At 37.7% G+C, this 14,914-nt stretch overlaps 1 protein-coding gene across 4 annotated transcripts in view; it reads right to left on the bottom strand.

Moving 5' to 3' along the window:
• Window positions 1-1,854: 1,854 nt before the first annotated feature.
• LGI1 (leucine rich glioma inactivated 1) overlaps window positions 1,855-14,914 on the bottom strand; it is a 34,345-nt gene continuing 21,285 nt past the window's right edge. Inside the window, exons 2-9 of one of the 4 annotated variants that reach the window (XM_062579864.1) lie at window positions 14,222-14,645; window positions 13,771-13,842; window positions 9,632-9,703; window positions 9,457-9,528; window positions 5,186-5,257; window positions 3,659-3,828; window positions 3,071-3,235; window positions 1,855-2,986 (exon numbers count right to left, since the gene is read on the bottom strand). In XM_062579864.1, the coding sequence (XP_062435848.1) occupies window positions 2,169-2,986; window positions 3,071-3,235; window positions 3,659-3,828; window positions 5,186-5,257; window positions 9,457-9,528; window positions 9,632-9,703; window positions 13,771-13,842; window positions 14,222-14,412 (1,632 nt within the window). In that variant the 5' untranslated portion in view covers window positions 14,413-14,645 and the 3' untranslated portion in view covers window positions 1,855-2,168. Of the gene's footprint in view, window positions 2,987-3,070; window positions 3,236-3,658; window positions 3,829-5,185; window positions 5,258-9,456; window positions 9,529-9,631; window positions 9,704-13,770; window positions 13,843-14,212; window positions 14,672-14,914 lie in introns of those variants that run through there. The other 3 variants (XM_062579863.1, XM_062579865.1, XM_062579866.1) reach the window with 3 other exon arrangements.

Raw genomic sequence — 14,914 nt, 5'->3', positions numbered from 1 at the left:
GATAGGATCTTGAATAAATGACTAAAACAAAACACAAGATGAAGTAGAAGACACTGCATGATGTACTGGTAGATCAGTTCATGATCTTCTATTTCATGTTTTTGCCATGTAAACTGGATTGAAGAAGAGATGGACAAATTGAGTTGGCAATCACAGTGGCGCAGCCAACATTCAGAAATGCCAGAAGAGATTAGTTGGAGTCATTTGGGGGTTGAAATCACACTGATATAAAAGCTAAAATTTACAAAGGAAACCTGTCAAGCTAATGATCATTTACCAAGATGATCTTTGGACAAATTGTTTGTTAAGAAAAATATCTGGAGGCCATTTTATCTCTAGTCACACTATAAGTTCTATATGGAATAGCTAGCTAAGTCAAATACTGAACAGAGCATAGGCAGCTGTGGAGAAAAAGGCACTAAAAATTAACATTTCCAGTGCATCCTAACTTATTAGAATAGCATTGTTCACATGGGGTGTTTTTTCTTATTTTTAAAATCAAATATAATGTAAAAAACTATATTCTTTACTATAGAGGCATACTATTTAGGATTAGCTTCTTAAAATATATATTACCTGTCACCTTTCTTAATGATGCTTTTGTGCTGCAATCAGAGATGCTCTCAGCAACACTAATAGACAAAAGAAAAATAAGTAAGACTGAAACTGCTCTGCTGTTTGGGGACTTCTGTGAATACAGGGGGCCCCAGCCACCTAGCTTGCAGGATCAGCTTGTGTGATTAGCTAAGACACTCACAGAATGAAAAGACTTTTTTGCCAATCAAAATCTTCCTACTGTGGATGTTAGAAATGCATATAAACATATACGGTATTCATGTGTGTAATTTAAAGATAGCATTGAAGGACAAGGTTTGATAACCTCCTGACAGAGGAAGTGCATAGGTGTCTAAAATCCATCTATGCTCTCTTCCTGAGCTGCACCAAATGATCTTCAGCAGCAAGTGTTGGTGTCTCAAGAGTGATACACTATATATATGTAAAAAGAGACTATTTTAACTTTGAGTTTTATGACAGATTTTCATGCCAAACTCAGAACTGCTGTAACTTAACAGATATAGGTAGCTTCCGTGGAGTTGCATATGCTACACCAGCTGAATTTGTCCTGCCACATTTAAAATTCCTTGAATTTCGAGAGTATCTATTACTGAACATCACTGCAGGATAATGGAAAAAATGACTTAACATTCAATAGCCACATTCAGAAGAATGGAGAAATTCAATGAAGATTAAATAATTGCACTTACAGTGGAAAGGCTTGACAGAGATACAAAGAATTCATGCAGGTGGTGTGTAACAGTTCAGCTATAGAAATGATGCTAGCTGAAACAAGCTATGCTTCTAGCTTTTAGCACAGTAATGGCCCAAGTGTCATACCAGACATTTGTTTTATGCAGCTTCAGCATGAGGTGGAGAAAGGCCTTTCTATCAGCTTTTATTCTGTTAATTCCTCCACAAATTTTTTAAAAAATACCAAGCACTTCCAACATCATACAAAAAAAGCCCCATCCTACAAGCAGATCTATATAACTGAACCCTTTTACTGGCTGGTGTCCTGTTTAAACCAGTGAAGCACCACCTAAATGCAACAATCTGTCCAGGTGATTGTTTATAGGACTGGCATTAAATGCTGTATTTTTTTTGAGAACTTCTGATTACATGTAAAAAACACCTGATCTTCAATATTGTGCATCTTCCATGCAGTACAACATTGCAATATGCCTGTTTGGGTTTATTTTATATGTGTATAATATATACACAAATAAAAAATATCATCTGCAAATAATATTTGGAATGTGAAAGACACAAAATGTAAACATTTTATTTGGCAGTTGTTTCAAACAGGTGAATAAATAAATGGAAAAGTACATCTTAATATTCTTTATAGCAACAGATGCAGTTGCACACATATTTACATATTGTGGATGCAAAGAACAGTTAATTTAATTTCTTTTTGTTAAAAAATGCAACTTCCAACACCACTAGACTTGACAATTAAAGATGAAGATACTAGTAATACTTTGTTCTAGCAATCTCAACTTTTTAAAGGCATTCATTTGGAAGTAAGATAAGAGAGTCATCATGCACTTAGTTCATTTTGTCCACTTATGGTAGAAAGTCTGATGTAATCAATCTCAGAATTATGAGTGTCATGCGCTTAAGTCAACTATAACATGTTTATAAATCAATGTAGTTCCCTTAAAACTTGAAGCAAAGAGAAAATCTCGTTTATCGATGGAGACATGTATGAAAGATCTTGGTGCCTGTATGTTTAATTCTTGAAACTTCACAAATTTTGCTTTTTCAGCATCCCAATAATAGACTTGAGTGAAAGAATAATCACTTCCAAGAATGGCATATTGATAATTACTTATCTGAAGCGGTTGGAATACCATTGACCCTCGAGATGGCATCCTTTGTAAATCCAGGAATGCTGAACCACCCCATTTCATTACTTTAGAGTCCCCAATAAATCTTGTTAAACAAATGTATACATCCTCTTTCACTTTGAAATGTTTCACTGCATATGCATCTTCCATATCTTGGATATCAAAACGCTTAACAAATTCATTTGTTCCTTTGTTCCATTGATATATTACAGGTCTTTGGGAACTACTTGACAGAATTAAATGTGGTTTGCCGGATATTTCAAGATACTCCACATCAGTATCTCTGTACCAGGCATGCAGAGACTGATGGGAATAAAATCCATTCCCATTCCATTTGTAAACAGTGGTGAAACCAGCTTTTGAACTGTCTGCAACAACAAAATACCAGTCTTCAGCAATCCTGAAAGTTTCAATGTCATTGGGTTTTCGGATTTTAAGAATTTCAATATCTTGAATTTTTATAAACTTATTAGCAAAAATATCTCTTTTATATATGTGGGAGCCTCCAAACAGCTGCGCGACAATGACATACAGCTGACTCTCAATAACTATAGGTTTACACACAACAGTTGAAGTACCTATAAAAAGAAAAATAAAAGACATGGTTAGCACCACTTGCTGGATCTTGTATCATAATGTTATTTGGCAAGCACTGTTCATACCTGTAATGTTGTCATAATTCCTGAACATCACTTCTACATGGTCCCATTCAAGAAAAATGCATTTTCCAGTAAAAGGCTGGGCAATAACCACATGCTCATCATTCATGTATGAAAAAGTGTCTACTGACAGAGATTGATATGGCAGGGACTGATAAACTTCAAATTCTGCAAAAGCGCACACACACACAACATATGATAATTGCAGAGATACTTTCCCTACTGTACTGAAAGAGCATCTACTTAACAGATACCAATCTACTACAAATTACATTATGTAATCACTAGTCAAATTTTCATATTGGTAAAGGAGCACTACAACCTGTTTTTCATTCTTGCTCACTTAAAGAGGTACCATTTAATGTCCCAGTTCTTGAAATCCACGTATAATATATTAAAGTTTGAGTACAAGCTGTAAGAACCCACTCCCAAATCATTGCTGTGTCAGACTTGCACCTACACAGAATTCATACTGATTTTAGCGAAAGGTCCATCTGATAGGCAGCCTTATTGCAAAAATGGACCCTACATTAAAAAAATAGATAGCTTTGATTTTAATTTAACAAGATTAAATAATTTGAAGCACATTACCTGTAATAATGCAATCAAATTCTTTTGGAGAGAGGGTATTGATTTTGCGCTTCTTATATTCTGGTGGGCTTTCACAGTAAATGTCTTCAACAGTTGCATTGGTGCTACCAAGCCATTCCACTAACCACTTCAGTTTGCAGTCACAATTAAATGCATTGCCTCTAAGATCCCTACAAAAAATAAATCATGTATTCAAAATATGGGGTTAGCTGTTGTATTTCTCCTTGCAGGACAACAACAAACTGGGCTCTTGTTAAATATGTGCCCTCTTGCTTTTTCATAATTGATACTTTCCTGGCTTAATTTGTCTTGACCATCAGAGATCCTACCATTAGTTAAGTCTACATACCAGAACCTAAACTGATTTAATTCCCTTAAGGGAATCAAAGAGAATGTAATTTGATAATCAGTAGGAAATTTCTGTTTACAGGTATACAAAGTCACAGAAATTGATTGCTGCATATTTGGGGAGGTGGTTTCTTTTAGCTAAGCTTTTCTCATTAGAATTAGATAACAAAACAGCAATTAATGTAAACTGTCAGCCAGTCAGTCAGTATTTGCTGTCTCCTTTAGGAGACAGCCTTTAAGGTTTTAGGGGACACAAGCAAAGGAGTTCTGTTAAGACTTTTACAGTTGCCTTCCGTCACATTTCAGAAAGCATGTACAGGAATAGGGAAGTGCCAGGACCCGACTGTGTGCCCAGCTGCCCGGGATCAGTCATGCCAAGCAATGCTAGTGGATACACTGGCCATCTCCCCAACCTCCTCCCGCAGCTCTGCGCTGTGAATTCAGCCCATCATGCTCATACAGGGAGCAGAGGGAGGATGTTCTGCACCTACCACACCATGGCAGGTGAACCAGAAACTGGTATCTTGTAAACAGGCCATATTTCAGTGAAACAACTGTAGGATTTATCTGTTAATCTATTTTTTTTTACTCTTATTTAAGTCATATATTTAAACAAGTTCATGCTTTGGGATGGTTGCAATTAGATTTAGTATCAGATGTGGTACTTATTAGGACACTTAAACTTTTGTGATAAAAAATAGCCTTCCCAGAAATATTTGGACATCAGAAATGTTACTTCCATGAAATATCTCCCCCCATCCCTCATATCATGCTCTCTCATGCATTTCCAAGGATGTTTCTTTCTTTTTTATTAAGTCTTAACAAACATGCAGATCTCTTACATAATTATTAACAATATTACTTATCTTTGTAACTAGTGAAATATTGCAAAACTAAAACAAATATGATTGACATTAGACAAGAATCAAGACTATATTTGCTTCTATAACCTCTACTCAGCACTAAGGAGGTCATATTACTGGCTGTTGGCTTGAATTGGCTATTGGTTCTCTAAAGATGTCTCTTTTGTATTTTTTGGTATAATTAATAATTTAAGAACTGAAGGTTAACAAAAATACAAAGCCAAAATATTTTGCAGTCTGTTCCAGTCATGAAAAGGGAATAGCCTGTTTTCTTTTCTAATTAGTGTTTGATAATAAGAAATCAATGATTTCTTACACATTTGTTAAAGAATCCAAGCCTTTGAAGATGTCTTTTGGAAGCGTTTGGAGATTATTATTTGCGAGACTCCTGTAAAAAAAGATACTTCAGTATCAGTGCTAGGTTATCAAATTACACATTTATGCGAGGTGTAATACTGAGTTTAGCTGGTTCTTTTGTTCATAAAATAAAGAACCCTAGTTTCCTCCAGTACTCAGTTCTAGAAGACTGCTTCAAGAATAGCTCATTTACTTTGTGACTCTTTCTTCCACTAAAATATCATGCCTCCTCCTGCTTTCTCGACTCTTCAGCAGCCTTATAGCATTTACAATATTTCACTTAGCGAGGTAAAAAGTGCAGTCACCTCTGGTGTTTTGCCAACACCATTATTTTAAAACAATTAGTGATGATTGGATCTACTAATGTTTTCTGTATGAGACACCAATGTGTAGCATTCGTATTACCGCAATCTTCTGTTTTCTTTTCTCTCTGCTGGAAGCAAAATCTTAGTACTGGGTTTCATTCTATTGATCTTAGGCTTCTTTAGCTCCTAGTTTTTGCAAATATGCAGGAATAGACAAGAAATTGCTGACCAGCATGAACTTCTTTGCTAGAATGTGCATGAGCATGTGTATGTGTAACCAGCAAAAACAGTTCTTAGTTCTCCATTTTTAAATATTAAGAAAACAATCTTAAACTCAACAAGTATTCCAGCTAGTAAGAATGAGGAGGAGATGTCAGCAGGCTTTAAACAAAATTAAAAAAATTATTAAATTTCATTCAGGAATGTCTTTGTAAGTCCACCAAAGATCCTGGGCTCTCCTAGATGTCACAGAGGACATTACGGGAAAAGAATAATGCTACAGGGTATAGTTTAGGCCTCCTTTGATTAACAAAATTATTTATTATTGATAAGAAGAAATGAAAATGGGACTAAATCCTCCTCATGTAAGATCCCAGTTAGCTAGTAAGACTTAAAAACTTCCATTTTTACTTGTAAACACAAAGTGTACTTAACTACAATTTCTCTACCCAAGTTAAACCACTTAGGCATATACTTAAATTCAAAAACAATTACAGACGTACTGAAGCCAGTGAGTCTACTGCATCATTTAAAATTAAGTACTCTTTGCCTTATCAGGAATAATATATTTGGGATTCCTTTATTCTATTCTTATTTCACTGCTTTCTATGTACATCTGAGTACAACATTGCTTGGTATATGTATCATGCGCTTCACTTACGCTCCATTTTACACACAAGAGCAATTCTCTAAAAGTCAGCTAAACTCAGGTGAACAAAGCTAAGCAGATTTGCAAGCATGGATAGCTTCCTCCACCTATACATTCTTTATGATCTGGTTTATATCAAACTGAAAGGGATGACAGACTTGGAAGTGCCAGTGGTTCACCACTTCCATGGGAATCTAGTTGAAAGATACATTTATGCAAGGTCTATATATTTGCCAATTTTTGAATTAAAATCTTGCATTTTGTGTTCCATGTAAAAAGCATACATATATGTTAGAAAACATACTGCCAGGTCTCAGTGGTGCTCTGCCTGTTATCTGCTTGATAATTATTAAGAGTAAAGGCTGTGTCAAACATGCAGTTATACTTATGGACATATATTTTGCAACCCTAAAAGAAATGCATAGAAATTATTTCCTAACCTAAATGTAACATTTTTACATTAAATTAGTAAATTAGCAGAAAAATGCAATTGTTATTTTTTTTCTTTAATCTAATCTAAATAGCAAATTAATTGTGTCACATAACAATAAATACTAAATGGCTCTACTTTATAATGACCAACGTAATTATCAAAATTAATTGCATAATAAAACTACAAATGTTTGACTAGTTCACTGCATTGCAAAAGTTATGTTGCAAGAAGGAAGTGAACAGACTAAATAGAACAAAGTTCATATTCTCCTCTAACTTTACGGAACACATTATTATGCTTATTTACTATGATTCTTTTTAATCTATTTTAATGGATCAATAGTACTCTCCTGTTTCTCAAATGAGAAACGCCTCAGGAGGCTAAATGATTATTCTTAATTTGTATGTACAATCTGTCCCAAAGGGTGGGGAGCAGTTCTGCAAAGAGATTATCTAGTCACAGTCTGTTGTTTATGGACGTGCTTTTGCAGTTATTTTGTCTGAAAAATTCTCATTGTCCTCATGAATAGCCCTCCATGTGCAATAGCACCACAGTGCAAAAATCTATCTCCCCAAAATGTGTGTGCAACTGCATGCAAACCATAATGGCTTCTCCAATGTGATTCTATCTTTTGCATACTTTTTCTCTTACGAAACTGTTGAAGCATCCGCAGAAACCAACATAGCAGTCAAGACAAGATGTTACTCTTGGACTGCATGCTCGGTGGAGAATCAACTGTATCTTCCTCTGTGTTACAAAAGCAATTTGCTCACTGGCAGTAACAGCTACTAAATAAATAAATGGATATAATAAATAATGTACTGGAACCTTCTGTGAATATAAAGCTATTCATGTACACAAATATTTTGAAGATAAGGTCTCAGTACCCAACCTTATCCTATTATCTCCCTTTTCTAACAATACTATAATTATGCCAATAACATAATTATACCTATAATATGGATTTTTATAGGATGTGCACAACCAGTTTATATATCTTTTTCTCTCTCTTCCCTCTTTCCTCTTTGTCAGTCCTAGAGGCTTCCTATGAGTAACCTTATATATGTGAATAGTCACGGTAAACTCAGTTTCAGCCAGCTGAGAGGAAACAAAGAAAAGGAACAGTAAAACATTTTATGGAACAGTTATTAAGTGGTGCAAGATTTGGTGAACTGCAGTTCAACTGTTATACTTACGCATTAACTATTTAAAATTGAATCTGTGCTGTCTCCTGTGTCTAGATTTATTAAAGAAACAGCTAAATGATCCTGTTTCAAAACCCTCATGGAGGTTATTATGTTAAAGCAAAAAGGTCAGGATCCACTCCCCTGCCCATGACAAATACCCCAAGATATATGCCTGCAAATGCAAATGCTCAGAGCTGGGTATAAATCCATGTCAGGCACACCCCAAACGATTTAGCCTATGTATAGGAAGTGCATTATATAACCTAGCCTCCTTCTCTTACAGTATTTTTGTGTTTTTAGTGTTGTTTTAGAGTGTATATTGTATTTTTAATAAATTTACCAGTTGTTAGGATAAAATTGTTGAAACACAGACTTAACACAGAGACTGAAGCCTGTTTAAAAACTCCCTGGCTAGACCAGATCTTGAAGATGCTACTCTTGTGTTTGCAGTTAAATGTTACAGATCTTCATTGCCTGTGTGCATTTCACCTACTGAGCTCAGCGGGCGAGATGCCTCTGCTAAGCCGTGCATGGGAAGCGTTGTTTCTAACAGCCACGTTAGCACAGAGAGCTCCTGTGGTTAATTTAGCCTCCCCGCTACTGCAGCGAGGGGCCCGCGGCGTGTCCGAGGGTCTGGCCGTGTTTCTGCGGAGCCGAAAGGCTGCGCAGCGGCACGGGCAGTGCTAAGCGGGCCCTGGTGTTGGTGCTCGGGGGAAGTCACAGACGCCGGTCGTGGAGGTCTGTGCTCGCTGGTGCACGGGAGAGGACAGAGGCGGTGCAGGGCTCTGATGCTGATTCTCCTGAAGTCTGATGGCTGATTCTGCCATAAAGCTAGGCAGAAGAATTGGATCGGTAAGTTATAATAAACAGAGCGTTGGTGAAAAATTCTCGTATTTAAAATCACTAAGTGCAGGAATTTTCAAACTTGAGAGGGTTAGATTCTGCTGGATATGGGCAGTGGTTGAGGAGGACACAGCTACAGACGGTGGTAGCTGGTCCCAGCAATGGCAGTGATACACTCCTGGATCCACGCTAGACTATGATGTACTGGGGAGGAGACACACTTCCATCCTCAGCTCTCACCTTTTTCCTTGCCCAGTCCCAATCGGGGTCTCAAACCCATTCCCTCGCTCTCCTGTCTCACCTCATCAGTGCTGGCTTCCTGACCCATCCTGCTTTCTCCCCACTCCTCCATGCTCTGAGCAGGGAGCTATTGCCACACACTGCTTGCAAGCTGTTTAGGAACCATCCTTCTATACCTACCACTCTTTGGAAGACTTTGGTGGAGATACAGAGATTAACATTCAGATTAAATGAATATTAATATTTCTCAAACAAATGTGAATAGTGATATAGCAAAATGCTAAGTTAAACACTACAGTGGTTCAGTTACTATATTACATATACCAAGTAATATATTCAATCACTTTTACTTACAGGTGAATTAAAGATTTCAGTCCTCTGAAAGTATTTCTTGAAATTGACTTAATGCTGTTGTTCTCTATGAACCTGTAATGGGTCGTAAAGTCATTCTGGTCAAAGCAATGCCTGGAACTTGGAAGCCCACCCACTCTATTCAATAATGCCAGGAAATATCATTTTGTCCACTCACAAATATTCTAGATGAGGAAGGCCCATGAAAGCATCATCACTAATAACATCAAAAGTGTTTGATGTAAACAACCTGGGTAAAGAGATGCAAAACAAAACACCATTAAGTTATCAGCATGCTCAGTAAATGGTCCAGCAAGCTAGCATAGGCCAAACTTCTATTGACTGGTTTTATAGTTTTGTTTGTGTAAGCACTATAGGATCATAAGGATGCAAAACACTGCTGATACATTGCACCTTCAGTGTGTTGCAAATGGAAGATTTCCTAAGGACCCAACAACTCATTGCTTTGCAGACTGGGGACACCTGATAAAATTCCACTGACTTCTGTGGGATATAACTGTAGGTTTATCATGCCTTTAAAACAGCAGGATTGCACAAGAGTCAGTGAAGACAGACTCGACTGACAGTGAAATGTTCAAGCACCACAGAAGCCTAGACTGTGCTGAAGACCACTTACATTTGACAACAGCATAGGGCAACTATCCAGCTTGTTAAGCAGACATCAGGTTGAATTTGTACAGCTGGCAGGTAGGATAAACTATTAACCTACGAGTTATACTTGTGAGCTTATATGACCTGAGGGTACTGAAAAGATACTGAGAAAAAATGGAAAATCTCTTAACATCATTTAGTCAGTGTTCAAACCAGAACTATTTTTAAGACCATACTTTACCTACTGGAGATAGCTCTTAGTGTGCACATACATTTTTCATCTGTCTAGCTGTAAAAATACCAGCGACATGTTTAATTTTACGTAATCTTGTAACCATTAAAAATGGACTAGCGCTGATTTTCCCAGCCTTACTTATGATTCAGCCATGCTTGCATTTGTCCACTTGAATTCAGCTCCGGCTCACCACACCCTTAATATGGCGAGGCATTGCCAAGCTAGGCAAACTTGACTTTCCCCAGTGGAACAATAGATGCACAGATATATTTTATTCAGTTGGGCCTGATGGATACATAGACTTACACTACAATGTCCTTAGGCATTCAGGAATTCAAGATTTCAAAATATGAATGAATACACTTACTGAGTTAATCTCTTCTTTTGAAGTTTGCATTAAAAATAAATTCCACTTGATTTATTTTCTTGCTCGGTTATTGCGAACCACACTTTTTGTGTTTAAAATGTGTTCCTGTATCTTTTCAAAGATATAAGCAGGAAAGTCTTCCTCTTTGTCAGAAACAACAAATACTTCTCTTTCTCAGAGAAAATAAGTATTTCTGTAAAAACTCTGGACCACAAGACACTGCTGTCTTCAATTAATTTTACTTTTTTGATGAAGTTTTGCTGGGCAATTTTTATTTTTCTGCACTCTACCCTCATTGTAATTTAAAGAATAGGGTAGTATCTCTTTAACCAACACAGCAGTTTAAATAGTATAGTAGTTCCAGAGATCACCAGGCGTATAGCATAGGTCTTGCACTTAGTGAGCTTGTTTGCCTCCCATTTCGCACCCTCTCCCCCTTGCTCTGACGGCTGTATCACATTTATTTGATGCGCAGAGTAGGTTTTCTCCCACTCGGTGACCTCAATGGCCAGGTTTGCTCCATCTGTGATCCGCCAACTGGCTAATTCTGGGTCGGGAATAGAGGCTTGAGGTGCTGCCCTGCTGCTAGGGACTGCATGGCTTAGCAGGAACCGTGTGCTGTTAGGCAGTACAAATCCCAGTGCCACAATTACCTCCCCTCTTAAGTGTTTTCAGGTCACCGGTTTACAAGGCCCCCCTCAGCACATTGGATGATACACAGAGTTACATGTATTGGAGATGAAGGCAGGGAGATTTTGTCTACATTTTGTGAACACTGCTGCTTGGCACTTCACTGTATTTTTGTAGGTCGTTCATATTTTTGTTGTCACTTGAAGAGCACAAAACATACCATCCCTCAAAGAAGAAGGGCTCTCCTGTCCTGAATACTCTGTGCTAGTCTCTTGCACGGAGTGAAATGGGACTTCTGAATAGTGTTTAGCACAGTGAGATCGCGATTTTTCTACAGATCATTGCCAGTACTACAGTAAAAATCATATTAAATAATAATAGAGGCAGATACAGTCCACACTCAGAAATACACTGGAAATAGCAAGTTAACATTTGGACCTTAAAAATGTAATGCTGGAGACTATTACAGAAAAAATATGGATAGGCTGCTAAATCTTGCTATTGGCTAAAGTAAACCTACCAATAGAGTTATAACCGTGCCAAGTTAAAACTTAGTTTAATTTTTAATTACCCTGAGTTTTGCATACATATTCTTATTTTGCTTACTCTGTCTTCTTCCAAATGTGGGTCCGTCCGTGTCCCCCCCCCCCCCCCCCCCCGCTTACAAACTGGAGCGCTGGCCCCAGAGATACAATCCTATTTCTATGTGCTGTATTTGAAGAGAGCTCATTTGTCTTAGATCAGCAGCCTGACACTTTCCAAAGATGGCAAGCAGCTCAGCTACCATGTTAGAAATATATCTGGAAAAGTATTCAGCAATATTTTTAGAAATGCTAGGTAGCAGAAGCAAGTAATCTGTGGATTGTTTGGACCATTTCAACATATCACTTGTGAAAGCTCATCATGGAACAAGACCTGCTTTTCTGGGGTTGGAGCTTTTGTTGCAGCATTTTATTAACAGCAGCTTAGATCGTGCACTTCAGTGAAGTGAAAGGCAGACCATGCAAATAATTAGTTACCAAAATGCCAAAAGCCATTGTCAGAGACTAAGACCCCACTGTGCTGGGCACTAGATAAACTCAAAATAAAAAGAATGTGTCTGTTCTACTCCACCCTACCCCATCCAGCCTGCCCTAGCAGTGGGCTTGCTAAGCGTAGGTGGCATATCGTAGCCAAGAGCGATGGTTATGATGTCCTACTCGCTCTCTTCAGATACAAGCACAGTACATATGCTGCCATGTCTTTTCTCTTTCCTTTGAAAGGCACACAGCAGGAATTAAGTGCGCTTTGTCCCTTCCATGGTTTGTGACTACCTGGGAAAATCTTCTCAGGAATAAAGCACAACAGAAAAGCATTTAGGTTTCCATAGTAACTACATTTACCTATTTATCCTGTATCCAAAATTGTACAGTATGTCTGCACCTCCTTATCAGCTCCACTTGAGGTAGCAGAGTACAGCTAGGGTCAGGGCTTCAGCTATTGGTGCACCTACGGTTTAATGTGACAGCCGTAGGGCTCCGCTATAGCAACATTACGCTTCTGAGCAAATCGAGGGTGCATGTGAAGTCAGTCTGGGACAGATGTCTAATTTTGATTTTGATCATATCAGGGAGTCTTTCTTGCCAGATTTCTGAGACAAATCTGGATGTGTTTCAGCCTGGTAGCACATCCACTATAAACAGTTCAAGTTACACCCCCTCTACCTTTGTATAGCTAGCAATTATATAATCATATGCCCACATTTCTAGAAAGCCTGTGAACTGGTAAAAATCTGATATAAAAATGAATCTAAATTTAAACATGCAAAAATATTCTCATCTTGGGTATACCTCATCACAATATTTGATTCTGAAATAACTGCTTAAAATTATTATTGAATTAAAATTTTCTTTACTTTTGTGTATTTTCATAGAACACAATAAAACAAATAGGGTCAAACCCAGACCCTGTCCAGACAAAACTTCCGCTGAAGTGACTAAACTTCCATAGAAGTCAATGGTAATTTTACACGAAAAAGGACTGCAGGACCTGTCCCACTGAAATTAAGGGCCTGACCTGAGAGGTTCTGAGGTTGTATTCAGTGAGAGTGCAAACAGGCAGCATTTGATTGGGATCAGGCCTAGGACTGCAGAAAAGAAACTGGAATAGTTGTTGCAATGCTCAGATCCATACTGTAATATTAATTAAAGTATAATAAAGATAGCACATGTTCTGTCACAGAAAGCTTCAGGAGGTCATCATTCAAAGTAGCATTGACAACAAATATCCTTGCAAAATACTAAGTAAGTACATAGAGGCTGAAAAAATTAAGCATGCACTATCATTCAAATTACTTAAAACTCTTGTATGTTGTCATCTAATGAATATTCTCTTGCTATTTCTTATAAAATGAATACTGAGACCCTTTCTATAGTATTTATGGACACATTTACATTTCACAACAAAAATATATATATATATAAATATTTCTCACAGAAGCTGCAGAGATGGTGTGAGCAAAAAACTCCCTTCTGGGATTTTAGTAAAAGCAGATCTCACAAAGGATCTGGAAAGAAGAAAAAAACAACCTTATGTTAATGTAGTCTCATACACTCATGGTTATAATACTGATCTGGGCATCACAGAGAAATTTATTTACATAAGTACTGCAAATGAAAAAGAAAAAAGAAAAATGTTACAGGTTTCATGTAGTATAGAAAAAGGTTTAAAATGGTATGTGTGCACACACAGAGACAGACAGACAGATGAAAGAGATGTAAAAATCAGGATTCAAGGATGCAGCACAATTTTAACACATTAGCTGATGATTCTGAATGCTGGAGGTACTCCCTGCAGCAAGCATCTTTCAGTATGCACTGAAAACACCACACATCCGAGTTCATTTTAAATCATAAATTAAATAACCAAATGCTTACAGCCCTTACAGTGAGATAACATCAGGCGGAACGCTGCGAGGAATAGATCTGGCATTTTCACATAAAGCATTATCTTTGGTACAAGTACACCAGGCAGGACATTTTGGCTTCACTGGCTTCTTCCCTTCAGTCAGCAAAAGCACAAATAAAAGGCATAAGAAATAAGCAATTCTTCTAAAGGGTCTGCTGGCATTTCCCATTCTTTTGATCTGCTCTCGTTCCAGCCAGTTGAAAGAATATCCCAAAACATGAACAGGGGTTCTTTATTCAGCCATTGGATGTCTTTCCATAAGTCCAGGTCAGTATTTGTCTCTGCTTTCCCAACCCTTTTCTTTCTCTTTCACTCTGTTTTTGTAGACAGAAACCTGCAGCTGATCTGTATGTTTCCACTCACTCAGGCAACGTACTGCTCAGAGAAGAGACCTGCGAGGTGCTGTAAGATGGGGAAAATCCAACCAGCTGAAGGGAGGGAAAAAAAGAAAAAAAAAAAAGAAAAGAAAAAAAAAGAAAAAAGACTTGCATCACCACAAAAACACTGAGCACAACACAGCATTAGATTGCAAAGTGATGTAACTGAGAAATACACTGCTTTCTGTTTTCACAGGGAGGCCCTTTCCCTGTTACCAAAAATAGTACAGCATTATGTTTTGCTGGTGGGTGGGTGAGTGGGTGTGGGGTGGAGTATACGTGCGCGTGTGGGGA

The sequence above is a fragment of the Rhea pennata genome, chromosome 7 (assembly GCF_028389875.1).
Source record: "Rhea pennata isolate bPtePen1 chromosome 7, bPtePen1.pri, whole genome shotgun sequence".
Lineage (NCBI taxonomy): Eukaryota > Metazoa > Chordata > Aves > Rheiformes > Rheidae > Rhea > Rhea pennata.
Note: the sequence above shows the minus strand (reverse complement) of the source record. Positions and strands in the feature narration are given on the sequence as shown.